Source organism: Pelodiscus sinensis, chromosome 2 (assembly GCF_049634645.1).
Source record: "Pelodiscus sinensis isolate JC-2024 chromosome 2, ASM4963464v1, whole genome shotgun sequence".
Classification (NCBI taxonomy): Eukaryota; Metazoa; Chordata; order Testudines; family Trionychidae; genus Pelodiscus; species Pelodiscus sinensis.
The window spans coordinates 179,975,550-179,993,870 of NC_134712.1; the positions used below are offsets into that span (position 1 = coordinate 179,975,550).

At 41.9% G+C, this 18,321-nt stretch overlaps 1 protein-coding gene across 2 annotated transcripts in view; it reads right to left on the reverse strand.

The window, feature by feature from the left end:
- Nucleotides 1-18,321, reverse strand: part of DNAJC13 (DnaJ heat shock protein family (Hsp40) member C13) — an 88,297-nt gene that overhangs the window by 56,958 nt on the left and 13,018 nt on the right. For both annotated transcript variants that reach the window (XM_075921899.1, XM_075921900.1), the window contains exons 3-16: nucleotides 14,737-14,812; nucleotides 13,745-13,894; nucleotides 12,880-12,921; nucleotides 11,332-11,532; nucleotides 10,324-10,530; nucleotides 10,137-10,232; nucleotides 9,764-9,855; nucleotides 7,502-7,668; nucleotides 7,306-7,385; nucleotides 7,052-7,221; nucleotides 5,293-5,392; nucleotides 4,813-4,920; nucleotides 3,687-3,842; nucleotides 2,975-3,031 (exon numbers count right to left, since the gene is read on the reverse strand). In XM_075921899.1, the coding sequence (XP_075778014.1) occupies nucleotides 2,975-3,031; nucleotides 3,687-3,842; nucleotides 4,813-4,920; nucleotides 5,293-5,392; nucleotides 7,052-7,221; nucleotides 7,306-7,385; nucleotides 7,502-7,668; nucleotides 9,764-9,855; nucleotides 10,137-10,232; nucleotides 10,324-10,530; nucleotides 11,332-11,532; nucleotides 12,880-12,921; nucleotides 13,745-13,894; nucleotides 14,737-14,812 (1,702 nt within the window). The remainder of the gene's footprint in view (nucleotides 1-2,974; nucleotides 3,032-3,686; nucleotides 3,843-4,812; nucleotides 4,921-5,292; nucleotides 5,393-7,051; nucleotides 7,222-7,305; nucleotides 7,386-7,501; nucleotides 7,669-9,763; nucleotides 9,856-10,136; nucleotides 10,233-10,323; nucleotides 10,531-11,331; nucleotides 11,533-12,879; nucleotides 12,922-13,744; nucleotides 13,895-14,736; nucleotides 14,813-18,321) is intronic.

Consider the following 18,321-nt stretch of genomic DNA (forward strand, 5'->3'; position numbering starts at 1 on the left):
CTCTGTGGTGCTACTCACCCCCCTCTCCCACACTGCTGCCTCTATCCAAGGTGGCAGGGGCTTCTGCTGTGAAGCCCCACTAGAACCTATACACACAGGGGCTGCTGCCAGCTGGGCAGGCAGCCCAGCTCAGCCCTGGCTTGCACTGGGTGCAGGACCAAACCCTGCTCAGTCTCTGCACTCTAACACACAGTAGGAACCAGGGGACAGGCCTTTTAAACTAAGGTAGAAGGAGCCAGGCAGCCTGCCCCCTGGCTTATACTGTGTTTTAAATTGCAGAGCCTCAGCAGGTTTAGTCCCACACTTGGTGCGAGCAGGGACTGAGCCAGACTGCCTATCGATTAAATTGAGTAGTTAAATACCCACCTCTTAACTTCCCTAGTTTAAATCATCATTCTAACTTGATAAAATGGCATTTTTGGAGCAATTCTAAATCTGCTCAATTTAGAATTGTGGTATTTTGTTCCCCAGCAACTTATCTACCCAAACTCAGCCTGGGATCTAAAAGACAAGTCGGATTCTTTGACTTGCATACTACCCCCAATGAAGTGTCTGCAACTTGAATTGCAACACACAAGGTCACGGACACTCCACCTGTAATTCCCCAGAGTGGTCCAGCAGGGGCACCTCCTCTCAGGCTTACAGCTCTCCAGCAGTTGCCTTTTTTGCACTGAGACCTGCATCTCAGCAGCAGATAGCCCTTCCAACAGGGCTATTTTCAGGTTGCATAGTTCTCTGACTTCACTGAACTATTCCCAGAGGAGGCAGGTTGCCCAAGCAGAGACTGACAGACTGACTAAATTCAGGATGAACCTCTCTAAACAGATACCCCACCCTCCACGGACATTGCCAGACCAGAGTATCAGCCAGGAAGCTGGAAGCCATGCAATGGCTGGAAGGAGCCGGTGGCAGGGAGGGCCAGAAATGACCTCCCCTGGTCGAGGAAATCCCTCCTCTGGGACTAGGGAATGTACAAAGCATGCAATCCAGCAACTGTGCAACAGACAGATTCTCGGCTACCCAACTAACCACTGAGGTTCTGCATTGAAAAGAGCTGGGAGCTGGTGTTCAGGCAGACTGGCTCAGTCCCAGCTCGTGCTGGGTCCTGGCAGCTACCTGCACTGCAGCTCTGCATTTCAAGTATTTTGGGAGTGGCAGGGCAGACAGACTGGCTCCCATAAAACTTTTAAATGCAGAGCCGCAGCCAGATTTTGGGGGGTGGGGAGTTTCATGTAGCCAGTAGAGTTAACAGATAAGCATCTATTATCGGTTAATCATTTAAGCTGTTACGCTATTACACCCCTATCCAGAACAAGTCAGGTCCTGAGGGTAGTGGATCAGGAGGACTAATCTGTAGTTAGAAGTCATCATATAATTATTTTTATGTGAGCCTATTTTATTCCTAATGTAAAATCAGAGATCACATTAAAAATAAAAGAACCTACTCACATGCTAAGAAGCTTACCAGAGATTACCCCAAGTTTAGCATGGGCTCTGGCTGGAGTAGACCTTAAAACCATAAGGGAATCTCTTGAATTGGGTGTTTTGACGTCTATCATAGCTTCAGCTCAGAACAAGCACCCAGTGTTATTGGTCTCAGTAGGGCAAATCCTTCTCTCCAACCTTTCTCTAAGGTCTTGGGACCACATGGACCAGAGATCCTGGCCATTTGCTGGATCAGGAAGGTGGCCCTGAACTAGTTTAAAGCCACATTTAACCAAAAATCCTTTCCTTATCTAGGAGCCTTTCAGGGCTGTTTCCCAGTCTAGCACTCCGAGTGCAGAAGGCAGGAACCCACAAAGATATATACCTTGCCTCTACAGGCACTGATTACAAAAACATCCCCAAGTATCACAAGTGCACAGATTGGGGTGGCGGGGGGGGAGGAGTAGCTGCCACCATCAAGTGATTTTTATCCCTAAAACTGGGTGCCATCACTGAATTATCCCCAAGGGTACCCCAAAGCTCTTCTGCCACAAGAGAGTTTGAAAACAGGAAAAAAAAACCCAAACTGCAGTCTCTGGTAGCTGACCTCTCAGTCCGAAACATGCAGACCGACAGACCTCCTGTACCTTCCAGGACACAAGAATCAAAACACCTTAAAAAAGTGATTACTACAAAACAAAAGATATACTTGATAAAGCATACTTTGTTGCTAGATGTTAGAGAAACTAAGGAAAACAAATTAAGACAAAATCTCTGGGAACAATGCTTCGATGGTAAATGAGGAGGGGAAAGCATAGATTCACACAGAGCAGTTCAAACCAAATCATACACAAAAATACCCTGATCATGGCTAGATTCACTTTTTCCCTTTTACTTACTCCCAATCTTTTCTTGGTTCAGTCCACTTCCATGCCCCAAATTCCTTGGAGGCATGGCAGTCCTGCCTAGGTTTAAATCATTGTGTGTGTCAACTCCTGGTTTAAGTCTCCCTCCCCCACAAAGAAAGCAAGCAAAGTATCAATATCTAATTCAAATTTCAACCCTCTATCTTGATTAGTTCTCCTGGCCAACACCTTTGCTAGCTACCTGAGTTTAACCTCTTAGTCACTGGGTGCTGATCGGCACTCCTCCTATCCATCACGGAGCCCATGGGGAATTCAGTTTGAGTTAGTATATGCATACCTCTCCATGCTGACTATTTCAAAAAGATGATAGTGGATCAAGTATATGACAGAGAAGAGAAGTCCAATGCCATACCACCACACACACTGGAGCTCAGAGGTATTAAATCAAATTCAGTAAGTTTAACTCAGCTCAGTCAAGTTGTCTGTCACATTATATACATACAAGCCAAAACAAACAGCCTCAGGTTCTAGGAGAACGACAATTTACCACTGAAAAGCTGGAACTAATTTACATTAAATGACAAGCTGCAGATTCCAGTTTCCCATTCATGGGAGAAAAAGCCATATTCAGCATCTCAGCATTTTATCCCAAAGTAATTAGTATATAAGTGCAAAACACTCACCTCTATTATTGCCTTCATAACCAAACCAGCTCCTTTTACAATTGCCATTGAAGGATGCTGCAAAAAGTTAGTTACAAATTAGCAACAGCACAAACTAACATGCATTTTTATGGTGAAACAAATGGTTCACAGAATAGGAAACAGCCTCAGCTAAGATGCAATTCTGAACCCAATTCTGGTCAAAAGATGCCAAATTTGCAGTTTGTGGCACACAGGCAGAGGGCCCTGAAATAAGAGTTTGGACCTATTCCTGTGAATAGTTCATGTTGCAGTCATGCAACTAGAACTACTGGCAGCTTTCTGGGAACTTGCAAAGATTGAAATGATTAAATGCACATGGAGATAATTCTTCTCTCGCCTAGTCCAAAATCATCATTTGCTAGAACAGCCGTACCTTCATCCACACTCAATTTTAAACACTGCTGACTAAACTCTGAGCTTCCGATGATCACATTAAACCAGTTCCCAAAGCAGCACAAACCCTCTATCACTCTTCTACCAGTGAAATGCTGGTGTGATTTTTGAATTACTTGTACAAGTACAGAGTCCTCCAGTAACAATCCAACAGTGACAGCCTCAGACTTTGAACTCTGCAACCTAAGGGTCACAATGACTGGTATGTCCTTTTAAAATCTCTAGCATGCTTTTGAAATACCACGTTCTGCTAGCACATAGATATAGCTAGAGATTGTAAAAAACAAAAAGGTCTCACCTGAAAAAGCTTAAAGAGGGTTCTCCCATTAGATGCTACCATCTCTAACAACATATCAAACTGCTGCCCTTCAGTTGTCTCACTATATGGAGCACAGAGGGCAAATGTAAGGAAGTCCAGAAGTGAACTAATAACAAGGGCACCTGTCCCATGATCCTGAAATGTAAATAAAGTATGTAAGCATTTTAAAACCAACTGTTATGGTTAAAATCTTTGCAGAGGATTTCAGAATTGTCCTTGAACTACAAAAGGAGTTCCCACCAGCAGTACCAGCATTCTACTCATTGCTAACAGATAAGCAGTATTTCATATATACAGTAAGATTAAAAACCATTGCCATTAATTTTAGTGTAGCTATTTGGTTTCCAGAGCATCCTACAAAGGATTCATTATATCATGCTTCACAGCAGCAGTGAGTCCTCTGAACAGAGTTGAAAGCCTTTAAGTTTAAAAAAAGAGCTCAAATCAGAGTGCTACAAATCAGAGGAGCTACAGTTGATTAGTCCTTTTGTAGTCCCCGCAGGAAATTGTTGTGTTGGAAAAAAATCAGTTTAAAAGGGAATGCTATGCTGCCCATGTTGGGCTGAAAATTTTTTAAAAAAGAATGAGACGCTTCTTAGGGCATTTCCGCACTGCCCTGCATTTTGGACAAAGGGGGTTTGAAAAGCACCAAAGTGCTGCCCTGTAATTACTGTGTGTGGATGGCTGCATGCACAAACTTAATGTTCCAAGACATCACTAATTTAGTTCTTCTTTGGTAACCTTTAAGTTCACGCTTTCAGCGGTCAAAGAGGAGTTACCGCATAGCACTTTGGTCCACACTGCCATTCATACCCCCTTAGTCCAAACCTGCAGGGCATTGTTGACTTGCTCTTAGTTCTGTGGAGAGGGCACTTTCACCCAAATCTCCACTGAAACAAACTGACCACAATCAATATCAACTACAAAAATATTTTTGCATTTGAACAGTGAGTGCAAGCTTCTCTGATGGCAAAGATATACACAAACTTACTTTAAAGGACTTGCTATATTGTATGTTTATGTATAAATAAATGAGACCTGTCAAACCTTCAAACTTTAGTATTTCAGTACATTTTTATGAACTTTGCCTTGATCTAGGACTTACCACATGAGAATTAAATTTCTCTAGTAAGTTTTCCAGAAATTTCTTTGAAGAAAGAAGTGAAGCTTTGTTCAGCTGCTCTTGCCTCAAGTCATAATCATCATGCATCGGCTGTGATAAAGAAAGCATTTACAAATGCAGTCATATTTCAGCCTTCATACTAAAGATCTGCACAAGTCTTTTGATGTAGCTGAATGAAGCTACAGTCCCCTAAAATTTAATACTAACAGTAAACTCGGGACAAAGGAAAAACAAGCTAGTTATGAAAGTGAGTACTGTTTCTACTTCTGAATAACCATGACAGGTCTATTCATGTGATGGTGTGTCCCAGGTTGAAATGGTCTGTATATTGCAAGGTATGCTTGCACTATACTTGCTATACAACCATGCCCTCCATCTTCAATGCTCTGCAATTCACACATTTAATCATTTGAAAATAGGAGCTATCCTATACTATAACATAGTTGTGAGTTGAACACTTACACACATGAGAGCACAGAGCATGTCAACAGAAGCGTGGGTTACTCCATCATTGTTTCTTTTAAGAGCTTTTACCACCTTCACTCCTAGACGCTCCCTAAATCTGTCACAAGAAAAAGGTCATTTAACAGATATTTCAAGTGAACTTACCTAAAATGTGTCAAGATCTTTTTTAAAAAGCCTTAGCTATCAACAGCCTCAGATCAGCTACCACAGAAGAGGAAAAACCAACAGAAATTAAGGCTATTGCTATATGAACTATTAGCATGTGGCAAGCTGGGGCATAACCATCTCTCTGTATTAGCCTGTTGCACATTAAGGACTTGTCTTCACTACTGCACTAATCTAGTACCACTGAATCGTGTCTGGTGAAGACACGTTCCGTCAATGAAAGGTGAAAGATCTGGTCGACAGGACAGCATCTCCCACCGACAAAGCAGGAACTGAACTACCATCAGTTAGTGTTACTTATTTTGCCCAGGGTGTTGGGATTTCCATACCCTAGAATGATATGGATTACATCGACTTAAACCATAGCGTAAACAATGCTTAAGTGTCTGCTCCGATCTTTCTGCTGCATTTTGTAGTGCTCTTTCATCTACTTCCATGTCAAAGCAGGGTCGAATGGAGTGCAGACTCTTTAGCACGCAACAGCAGAGTCCACACGGACTGTTAGGGTATGTCTACACAGCAGAGAGAAACCCATGACTGGACCATGCCAGCTGACTGGCTTGTGCTGCAGGGCTGTTTCACTACCATGTAGACTTACAGATTCAGGCTAGAACATGAGCTCCGAGACCCTCCCACCCTGCCAAGATTCCAGAGCACAGGTTCCAGCCCAAACCCAGAAGTCTGCAGAGCAGTGAGACAGACCCTGAGTCAGCTAGTACTGGTCCAGCTATAGGTGTCAAGCTGCTGTGAAGACATGCCCTTTAGAGACCAGCCAAATAGTATGGGGTAGACTTAGTTTGGAGCAAGCTGGGGTATAACTGCTCATATACACAAGCTTTTTAAAAAAGGACCTCTCCCTATGTACTCATTTTCGTTCATTATAACCAAAAGGAAGTTAATCCAAAAGCCTAAAGTCTGACATAACGGTAGTTATATTAAGGACATAACTTCTGTTTTGGGTTTAGTATGTCATCACTTCACGATTGGTGCATATAGTTTACAATAAATTAATACCCAAAAGCCAGAACTCCGTTCTTAAATTTCTTTAAGCATAAAACAATAAGGTTTAATTTGCCCAATTTATTCTATTCATTAAATGTCTTCAGTGGCCACTGAAAAGCCATATACATACCCTTAACTTTCACAATTGGGCTATGTTGTGAAAATGGAGTGAGTAAACAAGACATGCACAATTTCTGCAGAAAGTCAGTCACAATATTTCCAGATTGCATCTTAAAGATTTAAGCCAACTGTGAGTATACCAATTTGTAGTACATGTTACAACCAACAGCATTTCAAAACCTACTTCCTTCACAACATACTTTTGCTTCTAAGGAATAACTGACTAACTGAGCTTAGTGCTCAATGCACCTTTTATTTCCTACGGAATTTGAAGCTGCATCTTGTGTGTCAAAGATTAAGCCCGGGGTAGTTTGTGTGTGTCAAGGTCCAAATTTCTTGGTGTAGGTATAGTCAAGGTCTAGACTTAATTGAAAATAAATAATGAAAAGTAATTGAGACTCAGTTTCAAGGAGACTGGTGAGCATAAGCCTTTAAAACATAGTATATAAGCTGTTAGCGAGAAACTTACCTTGGAAGCTGAGTAAAGGCAAGGAATCCAGCTTTTGAAGCAACTAGTCGTCTCACTGCTTGGAACTGGCTTTCAAGTTCTGCATTAGATGCTACCATGTCTCCCTCTTGAGACAATAATGCTGTTATGGCATTATTAATTAGTTTCTCCTTGTTTTCAGAAAACAGACCCTGATTAGGGAGGAAGAGCCATTAATACTTTCATAAAATTATTTAAAAAAAAACTAAGAGAATGGGCAGAGAGTTAATTCTTACATCTTGCGTTACTGCATGCAGAACTCCACTATATGAGATGTTAGCATTGAACCTGAACACAGCATCTGCAAAATTGCCATCTGCAACGAGAAACAATACACAGTTGGAAGTTACATTTTAGAACAGCTTAAAGCTATATTGTGCTATTAAAATACCCCAACCATGTACTTTAAACTGCAGTAAAAGCTGTACTTACTGGGAGGAGCAGCTAAGAACTTGAGATGAAGGCTCTCTACTTCCTCCTCTACAGGCATGCTCAGCAATCCCCAGCGCTGGCCTTTGTGTGTTGGGGTCATTTTCACACACACATCTCTATTGCCAGAAGCTCTCACTCCATCCAGCAAGCTAGCTAACAAGGAATCTCTGAGAACAATGAAAAATGTTTAGGCGCTTATTATCCTGTAAATCTAGACCCAGCCAAGAATTATGATTATACAAAGAGTTGGACAATCTGACAACCATAGTACATGTGCCCACAATTTCTAATGGAATTCACATAGATCAATGTTTTCTACTCTTTAAATTATGTAATGCTACCTAACAACAACAAAAGCCAATGACATGCCATACTATAGTGCAGTGGTCACCAACCAGTAGATCAGGATCTACTGGTAGATCTTGGAGCCTCAGACAAGTGATCTTGGACTGGTTTGGCCAAGAGGCTATCAAGTACCAGCACTTCAGCTGCCCCTCCCACCACTACTGTACACCTCCTGCCCTTTGTCTTGGAGCTTCCCGCCCTCCCTGGGAGCTTCCTGCTTGCAGTACAGAATAGGGAAGGGAGAGGAGGGGTGCTGATGTCAGGATGCCCCCTCTCCCAACCTGTATTCTATCTCCACAGAATGGGGGGACGGACAGACGGACGGACAACAGGGCTTGGGATGGAGGGAGTTTGCTGGCTGCTTTTGAGAGTGGTGCAGGGCCAGGGCAGGGCCTGCCTTAGTCCCACTGCACCACCACCCAGGAGCCACCTGAGATAAGCAGTGTCCAGCTGAAGCCAGCTCCAAACCCCTGCCCCAGTCATGAACCTGCTCCTGCACCTTCAGCCCCTGCCCTAGCCCTGAGCCCCCAGGACCCAAACTCCCTTACAGAGCCTGTACCCTTCACCCCCTCCTGCCCCAGGCTCAGCTCAGAGCCCCTCACACTCCAAATTCCTTAGCCCAAGACCAGAGCCAGTGCCCAAACCCTCTGACTCGGCCTGGTGAAAGGGAGGGAGAACAGAGTGAGCAGGGGTGGTGCCTTGGAAAAGGCCCACAAAGGAGGCAGAGCAAGGGTATTTGGATTTGAGGTAGATCTTGGATTGCACTTAAATTCAACAAGTGATCTTGTGCTTAAAAAGGTCAGAAATCACTGTAAATGGAACTACCTCCAACAATAAGAGAAATATATTAAAATCATGTGGCATGCTAGGAAAAGCAGTACAGTATTTCAGCAAGATTAGATATTTCTGGCCTATTTTTCTTGCCTACATTACTTTTTATTTTCTGCACATAATCACCCAATTCTATCTTAAGCACACATCCTATGGAACATTTACAGCCCACCAGAGCATTCCATAATGCCCACCAGCTTGCTTCCAGGTATATACAAAGAGCTGATTTTAGTATTTTGTGGTCATATTGCCATCATTTTAGTTTACACAAGTGTATAAATAGGTTGTTTTTATGTATGGTATAGCCTAAATACATACAAAATAAGCTGAACTGAAAAAATAAATCCGTACTGGTGACTTCAGGTCTTAATATATAGACTCTGTTTGACTCACATAAGGTTGAGCGTGGTTTATATGGCCCTCTTGTGTAATAAGGGTGAGCACCCTACTCTACATTGTATACCACTGTCACATTTAATCCATACAGGTGTGGTGGAGACACAGAAGATTGGGAAAAGGGGAGGGAGGAAAAACCAACTCAGCCCAGATGGTAAACCGTATCACATGGATACCAGTTAACCATCCAGATTTTATATTCACTTCAATCAGTAATAAGATTTATCTTGAGCAACATATATTATTGTCTGTCTCCTGAAATCCACTTTCTTCCTAAAATTCTAGTTTAACAAACAAGTTAACTATAAAACTTTCCAAAACTTGTCAAATACCTTGACAACAAGTGGACAAAACTGTATATTTCTAACTGTTCACTTTTATGGGGTAAAATAGGTGTAGGAGAGCTGTTTTTCTTTCGGTATCACATGTACTGAAAGCAGAGAGATATGGAAAACCCAAGGAGCTCATAAATGTAAGTGAAAAGCAAATGAGACAGGGATGTGTCACATAGTATCTGAGGTGTTATAGGCAACTTCAATGCTCAGTTACTTGCTCCTGAAAGCAGGCTTTGGATGCAGTTAGTCTCAATTTGGCTCTTGAAAGTATTATTTTTAACTTCAGAGACTACATAAATTTGTCATTCAACTGGTTTCTCCTGTAAGTAATCTTTTAAAAATTTGATTACAATACCTCTCTGTTGAAGAATATTTCCGGATTTGTCCCTTGATAAATTCAATGGTAAAAAGTTGTGGATTTTCACAATCACATACCAGTGCAAATACCTAAAAAGAAGCCATGTAGTAAGAGATCACTTCACTTATAGGAAGTATAATGCAATTCTCATGTACTTAAGGATGCAAATAGTTGAACCAATATTCAATGATACTAATATCTATTCCCAATTTATGTACTCAAGCTTCACAAAAATGACAAGTGTAAACGTTCCTAGAATGTTTTATTTTAAAATTAATCCGAATGAACACAGCAAATGGTATTGAATGAACTTCAGTTTTGCATTTTAGTAGAATCAATAAATTTGACTAAAAACAGGATTGTCACCTACCTCTCCTAAAGGTTTCAGTGTCACAATATTGTAAGTAGCAGGATCCCGCTCTACTAAGCAAGTTTCTGTAAGGGCTAATACTCTTTTCACAGGTTCCTTAAAGAAAGAATAAGTTAGAAAAGGGACCTCTTTTTAGCCTCCTAATAAATCAAACCAATACAATGTAGTTTAGGTTTGTAGACCTTACCAGATGTCTAGGTGTTATTTTTTGAACAATAAACTCTGCTAAAGAGGTGATAGATTCATCATTGCTGTATTTCCCAAAGCGAAGACTCAAGCATTGCTCAAATTCTAAAGGTTCTTTCCTTATTCTGAGGGAGATGCCTATATAATTTCCAGCATGTTCTATTGCACTTCTGATAATTTCTTCCCTTTGCTCAGATGCAAATACATGCTGAAATTAAGAAAAAAAGGAGAGATTAAGTTCAATAAAAAGAAACTGAACATCAGGTCTAATCAGCTCACAGCCTTAAATTGTCTTAAGTTATATAAAAATTGACTTTATACTGCACAGCAGTCTGATTTTACCCTTTATTAGTGAATGTTAACTCCTCCCTCCCCAACACACAACAGATGACATTGACAAGAATTAACTTTTTCCCATAGCAGTTTGTAACTTTACTAGTTAAAGTGGTTATACAAATATCTTAATGTTACTAAAATTAGAAACAAAGTATACAGACGTTAACACAAACAGACCATTCGGTAGCCTGCAGTATTGTTCGCAGCAAGTGGCTCAGGATTTTCATCTGAACTTTGCAGGACTGTTCCTCCCTCATCCATTTTACCTTGTTCCACTCAAGTCTATACCCAGAAGTTTATAAACAGCCTCTCCCCTGTTAGTACTCAAGGGGACTGCAAGAGAATTCTATGTTAAATGTTTTATTGGACCAGCTTCTGTTGGTCAAAGAAGCTTTCAAGCTCTGTGGAAATCAAAAGCTTGCCTCTTTTCACCAACAGTTGGTCTTGGGTAGCTCTTGTAGCCATGCTGTTCCCAGGATATAACATTACTAATATTAAATGGTATATAATTGGCCCTGAACTTCTCAAACTACCCAATAACCTAGAAGCCATTTACTATCTGTCATGGCAATGATCTGAACTTACAGGCAGTAGAATGTGAGATTCACGTGTCTTATTCTCTTTGTTTACTTCTCCTAACTTTATATGCCCAAAATATTGTTATAATACTCACCAATCTACTAAATCCTCCATAAAGTATAGCAAAACCTCCCTGATAGTCAGAGAGATCAGCAAAGCCTTCAATATTTCTGTAGTCATAAGAACACAGGACTTTATTAGTTGCAGGATTAATTTGATCAAACCCTCCAGGAGTAACTTCAAGAATCACAGGCTTTCTAGTATCACTCCAGTGATGCTTATAACAGTTGTATCTCTATGAAAGAAGAAACTGCTGTTAAAGTCTAGACAAAAAGATTTCTTCACCTTCTGAGAACTACACTGTAGCTACAGCCCTGCTTGACTTAGGTCCCCAGAGTTATCCTGAAGTATCCCACATGTCTATGGAACAACTTCCTTAGTCCTCTCTATTGTAGCAACCTGTAATTCACTCTGAGAACTGGAGTTACTCCCCTTGGTGAACAGGGGCAGTGAGGTCACCAATATATTTCAATCATTAGAATCTCAGCTTCTATAATAGTGTTATCGAGTACTCATTCAGTGAAGTATAACTTCAAAAAACTCAAATGGTATAGCCCCAGAATGGTAATAGGCTTCGATACTCAAAGGATATAAAGGAGCAAAGCTAGAAGACCCATTTAGATGCATTCAAGGATGTGAAACCAAGTATCAAGTCATGGGTGTTAAATGCATAAATCTTATAAGATGACACAGATATACAGGCCAAGTCTTTACAGCATTAACTTTCTGGCTCAGAGGGTGTGTAACACCCTCCACCCCAACAAGCACAAGAACAGCAAGGTGCAGCACTGTAAAGCACCAGTGAGAAACAGGCTATAGCACCAGGAGTGACACTCCCAGTGCTGTTAACTACTCCTTTTGCAGAGGTGGTATACGTAGAGTGCTGGGAGAGCTCTCTCCCTGCTCGTGCCACAAATGTGACCATGGCTGCGCTTTAAACTTTTAAGTGTAGACAAAGCCTTAGTAGTTAGTTTCCAATAAGCTCTTTTATGCTTTTTCCAGAAGACTGTTTGACAAGATGCACTCAGAAGTTTTTCCCTATTCCCACTATACTCCAAGAATTCTCACTCAGGCTTCACAGATGCAGAAAATGAAGTGCTACTACTATTCACTTTCACATGAAAGTCATTGCTCAACAGTGGTTTTTGGTAATTTTAATAATATTCAATCTCCTCCTTAAATTGATTAGAATTAGATGAAATAAAAGTGATTTTCAAATAGATCCTCACTTCCATTGTCTACTACATGTTACACCTCTTAAGTATAACTTGCTAGCAACCCTTAAAGTTACAGGGAAGCATATTTTCTCCCATTTGTTTGTGCAGTTACAAGTACACATTACCATGTGGCTCAGTATGAAGAGTTCTCCTATACTGTTAACTTTACAACATTAAAAACCGAAACAAAAAAATTGTAAAGCCATAGAATTGGTAGGGGAAACAGATTTAGGTATAGTAGGTAGCCATAACTATTTAAAAATATAAGGGACATGGTCAACTAGAAATTCAGGATTGTTTATACAGTATTTGTAAATATGAAATGACTGGATTAGTAGTCCAATACAGACAGGTCAGATACTTGCCCTTCCTGTGATTTTTCCTTCTGAAAAGTCTGTTCTGAATCTCTAAAAAATGAGAATAAAAGCAAGTTACTGTGACTTCAGTGAGAAAACAGTTCATTGTTCTAATTATTCCCATAGTGACTCAGACTTGAATCCTTCTGGGATCATCTAAACCAGGGGCCTCAAACTCATGGCCTGCATGAGCAATTATTTTCACTGTGGACAGCACTCTGGCCTAGGAGCCAGCCAGGGAGGGCTGTCTGTTCCCATCCCTCAAGTCCTGCCTCTTCCCACCCCATCCTCCCCCCGTTTCCACTTCCATGGCACCACGTTCCTTGAGGGATGTGCAATCCCGGAGATCACAATGGGTCAGGACCAGTGATGGTCCCCAGTCTAACACTTGGCAAAGATTAAAAATGATGTATTTTAAAAGTGCCCCATTGGTTTTATATAATCATAAATTCACTGGTAGTGAATACGGTGATACACAAACAGACTCATGAGCTGTAAATTTTACTGAGTTACTAACCAATTTAGTTAACATGCACTAGGTTAACTCATTTACTGTGAGAATACAAGATATATAATCATAGTACTGTAATAAATGAAACAGAATTTACGCTACTGCGGCTCCTGGCAACGATGAGTGCTAGTTTGGCTTTTAAACCACTTGATTTCAGTATCACTGTCTTAACCGTCAGTAAATTTGAGTCTTATATACAAAGTTATTTCAGTGAACATCATAGGCCAGGTATACTACCTATTTTAATGTATAAGCACAATAGTTTTACTTATCACAAAATATGCAATGATCATTTTTATTACATCTAACAGTGTGACAATACAGTAATGAATGTTAACTAATTATTTGGCTCTAATTTCTTACCAGTGCTTCTGTAAGGAGTTCTGTTCTATGCTCTGTAGAAAACTTAAGAGTTTCAGACTTCTTTCCACTTCCCTTACGAAAAGTAAGGCTGAATTCTGTTCCTTGCCCCTTTCCCACAGGACTGATGCTACAAATATCTCCATAAGGCCACTAAGATGAACAAATTAAGGTAATTTAATAAGCTTCTATTAACTTGAGAAATAGACTCTTTTTCCATCCAAATTTGGTGAGATAAATATTTAAGGGTTTATATGTATGTTAGAGCTCTTTACAAGAAGTCTTATTTTTTTGAATAATTAAAGTTATAACGACATGCACTCTAGTTTGAGTTAATCAAGGTATATAGTAGCTAAATACAAGCAGCATACACATCTGTTTTATGGGTAAGTAATAAAATTTGATGAGAAAGCTCAGTGCAATGCATTCACACACTGCTAAAAGTGGTAGTTAGGAATTCAAAAGCTAAAAAAACCCTAGCATTATGGACTAATGAGAAAGCATGATGATCCAAGCAAAGAGTACAAGAGTAGAGCAAAGTAGGGTAAAATCAGTGACCCTGTAGATCTCTGCTCTCTAGCGATTCCCTTCAGGGACACTGGAGCTGTCAAGCAGTCCTGAGATAGGACACAAAAAGGGAAGCTGAAAATGTGTTCTGTTACACAACAGAACTAAAATAGTTTAGCAAAACAAAGAAGGCTATACAAGCTTCAAAAGCTACCAAGTCAGTTAAACTATTAGCTATTGCATCAGATAATTTCTCTTTTTTAGAAAAAGAAAAGTGATTGAGCAAGTCACCCTAGTACCTAATCATGAAATTAAGGTAACTGACATCCCTTTAGACTAAGTTTGGTGTTTATCAAGAGAATCACAGCTGAACACACAAAACTGGAGGGGGAAGGAAGGGAGGAGAAAGGTCACAGGAGTATTAGCATTAAGATACTCAGATTGCATTAGGGTATCCAAGAAGGCTATATCACCACATTTATCATTACCTGATTTGTAACTTCTAGTGTGTTTGGATTGTATGTAGTGATGGCATGGGTTCCAACTGAAAAGACTCTCTTATACCTAAGAGAAAACAAATTTAATTTAAAACCATTGTTGCTAAATCTCACGAAAAAAGTAAATGTCAGATATTGTACTATAAACATACTATCATCTATTAAGAGAAAGCCAACATATAACCAAAGTCACTAACCATCACAATGAGCAGGGCTTGACAAACCGCTGAATCTACTCGCCCGTGGTGAGAAGATTTCAGCCGGTTGTTCCATGCGCCCCATTCACCGGCGCTTCGCGCATGCGCAGTGCTGGTCTGGCGCACGTGCAGTGAGGGGCTGGCAAGTGGCTCTCCCCGGGGTTTGTCAAGCCCTGACAATGAGAATGGCTAGACTTATATAATTATTTCTCAAAATAAAAGTATGGTTTGCTAGAGTACCATTTTATTCCTTAGGCTATGTCTAGACTGCAGGAGCCTTTCTGGGATACCAAAAGCTCTATCATGCCCAAGGAACATGTCTGCTTCAAAACAGTTTCCAAAACAGTCGATGTGTTCTTTTGGCATCCCCGTATTCCTCTTGGTGAGGGAATAAGGGATGATCCAAAAAAGGAGTTTTTTCCAAAATGACCCCACGTAGATGGAAAAAAGTGAAAAGAAATGCAAATTGCGGTTTGCGTATCTTTTTCAGACTTTTCTTTGCAGTGTAGACAGACTTATTCTGTGCCTTTTCCAATGTGGCTGACGAAGAAAAGAGAAAGGAAAGGTTTAAGAATACTTCAATTGTTATAGCATTCTCTCCCTCCCTGCTAAGCACAGGAAGTTCTAAGCCCAAGAAATTTAAAATGTTAGGACTAGGTAACTGTGTAAACACTAAGTTTTTGTGGTTACATGTACTGCAGAACCTACAACGAAGCCTCCCTGGGGGCAGGGCTACCAGCCCCTGCTGACTCTGCAGCTAACTCCCTGGTAGTGGGCCAGCAGCCCGAGGAGCCATTGCATGTAAGGAGAGTGGAGGGGGGGAAAATGGTGCACCTGGGTCCAGCCCATCATGGACAGGGGCTGCTTCGGCCAGAGCAGCCCTGCCTCCAGTGGCCCCCCAGGGCTGGAGTAACCCTCCTGTCCAGGGTCGGCAGGGATCTCTCCTACTGGTTAACTGTAACCAGTAAACCTCACCCTTAATAGGTGAGGCTTATCGGTTAAAGGGTTACACTTTCACATCCCCAATTAGAATAAATATTCAGAAGTACAACATACCACTGGAAAATTTGCAATGGATTTTTTTTTTTTACTAACATGACTATACAAAGAAGAGGGGGAGGAGGGAGAGAAGAGGGAGCAAACTGGTTTACAAATTCAGAACACTAAGTGGAGGCAATTCTGCATGGAGAACACAGCTTCCAAATAAAAACTACTGAACACTTTTCTCCAAGGAACTACACTGACCAAATTAAACTGAAGAGTGTATGAAAGTGGCACCTGAAGTTGGGTTTGTTTGCAACAAGCACTTAAGCTTAAATAAAGGTTTGTACAGATGCTATATATGGTAGACTGCCGATAATCCGGCACCTTTGGGACCCAGGTGGTGCCGGCATTTCTGATAATCCGGACTATCAGGAGGTACTCTGGCAGGGGCAGGTCTCGGAGGGGAACAGCGCTACAAGGAGGGAGACGGGGGAGGGGGTGTGCCAAACCCTCCCACCTGCTGCAGGGAGGCAAAGCCTGCAAGTGGCAGAACAGGAGAGGGAGGGAGAGGCAGGCAGCTGTTTCAAGAAGTTCTAATCAATTGCACTGCCCCGGCCACAGGCTCGCAATCTACCTTTCCTCTCTACTGCCTGGAGGAGGGAGGGGGAGGGGGGCGGTGGGAACGGGTAGATCCACAGGTGACACAAGAATGCGCAATGTAGACATAGCCCAAAAGTATTAGTGATTAACTACTTTTTACATATAGACTTCACACAGATATTCCCATTCCTCAGCATGTTTCAGCTATTGAGAGTCTGCTACCGAATGTGGCTACACGTGAGGCACTCTACCGTACCTCATGACTGACATTAGTAATGGATAAGGTAGACATAGGGGATTTCTCATCTTCAGAAGAGGTATTAAAGAAAGTTCTCTTGATCATGGTGGAACGGTCAAGAGGGAAGATTGCATTTGCAGTTCAAAAGCAAGGCGGCAGATACATTTTTCAGTGAGTGATAAGTGAACTGGAGGGAGAGTCTCATTACAGTGAAGTTGTTTTATACTTCACACAAATTCTGTGTGATGCAAGGATATTTAGTGTCATGTCCAAGGTAATGTTAAAGACTAATCGACTGATAAAAAATACTTACTGGACAGTCCAGTCGACTACTCAATTCCCCTCCCCTTGCTGCCTCTGACTCAGGGCTCCATGCAGTGCTGCCCCTTTAAGGGGTCAGCTCCTTGCAGCGCTGCTGCTTTGAAACGCCAAAGTGGCATTCAAAGGAGCAGCACTGAACAGCTGATCTGCCCGGCTCAGCTGCACAGTGCTGCCCCTTTGAACGGCAGCACTGTGTGGAGCCCAGGATCAGCTGGGGAATGCCCAGCTGATCCCAGATTCTGGGGAAATGCCACGCATGGAACCTAGGTGACCCGTCAGTCCCCCACTGACCCTGGGCTCCATGAAGGCGCTTCCGCTTTGGAATGCACAAGAGACCCTGCTGGGGACTCTTGTATATTTCAAAGCTGGTATACCTGCACGCAGCCCCGAGTCAGCAGGACTCACCGTGGGCCCTAGGCTGCATGCCGAGTTCCGCATTCCTCCTTTAAAATGTATAAGAGCCCCACCAGGGTCTCTTGTACATTTCAAAGGAGGATTGCGATAGTGCTTATCGACTAGTCAATGGAAATTCCATCAACTACTCAAACTGATATTTAACATCCTTAGGCCAGGGGCCCAGTGCCTGGAATAGAGAGGCTTCTGGTGGATGGAAAGTTAAATGACTAAGTGAAACTGTCTGTAGCAAGGGCCTTCAATTAATATTTTACACACAAATCAGTTTAAAAAGACTAAAGGTGAAACGTCAGTTGTGTAAGCAGTGTCTGGCAGCACTCAGTTTTATTACTTGAAAGTAGACATGTTCAAATGAGTTTATTTAGGTAAATGCATAACCGCTGAATTTTTCAGCTGTTATAGGTTTACACAGAGTAAGACTGCTCCTCAGGAGCTGCTCCACACATGAAGCCAGCTTGTCAGTTGTCTCCCCACACCTACCAGCCCCCGTGGAGCTACCTGCCTCCCCCTACCTACACTGATGCTTCTGATACAGAGTAGGGATGTTAATATGAGGTTAGTTTACTTATTAGTGGATAGGGAAAGGCAGCCCAGTTCAGTCCTGGCTCATGCCAGGTTTGGGACCAAACTCCACTGCATCTCTGCAATTTAAAAGGCAGTAGGATCTGGGGAAGAGGTTGCCCCCCAGCTCCGACTGCCTTTTAAATTGCAGAGCCACAGTGGGGTTTGGTCCTACATCTGGCACGAGCCAGGACTGCGTGCCCGGCCACTGCAGCCCCTTTCTGCTCTGTCAGCCACTCCATCCTCGAAGCAGCCCCTGTA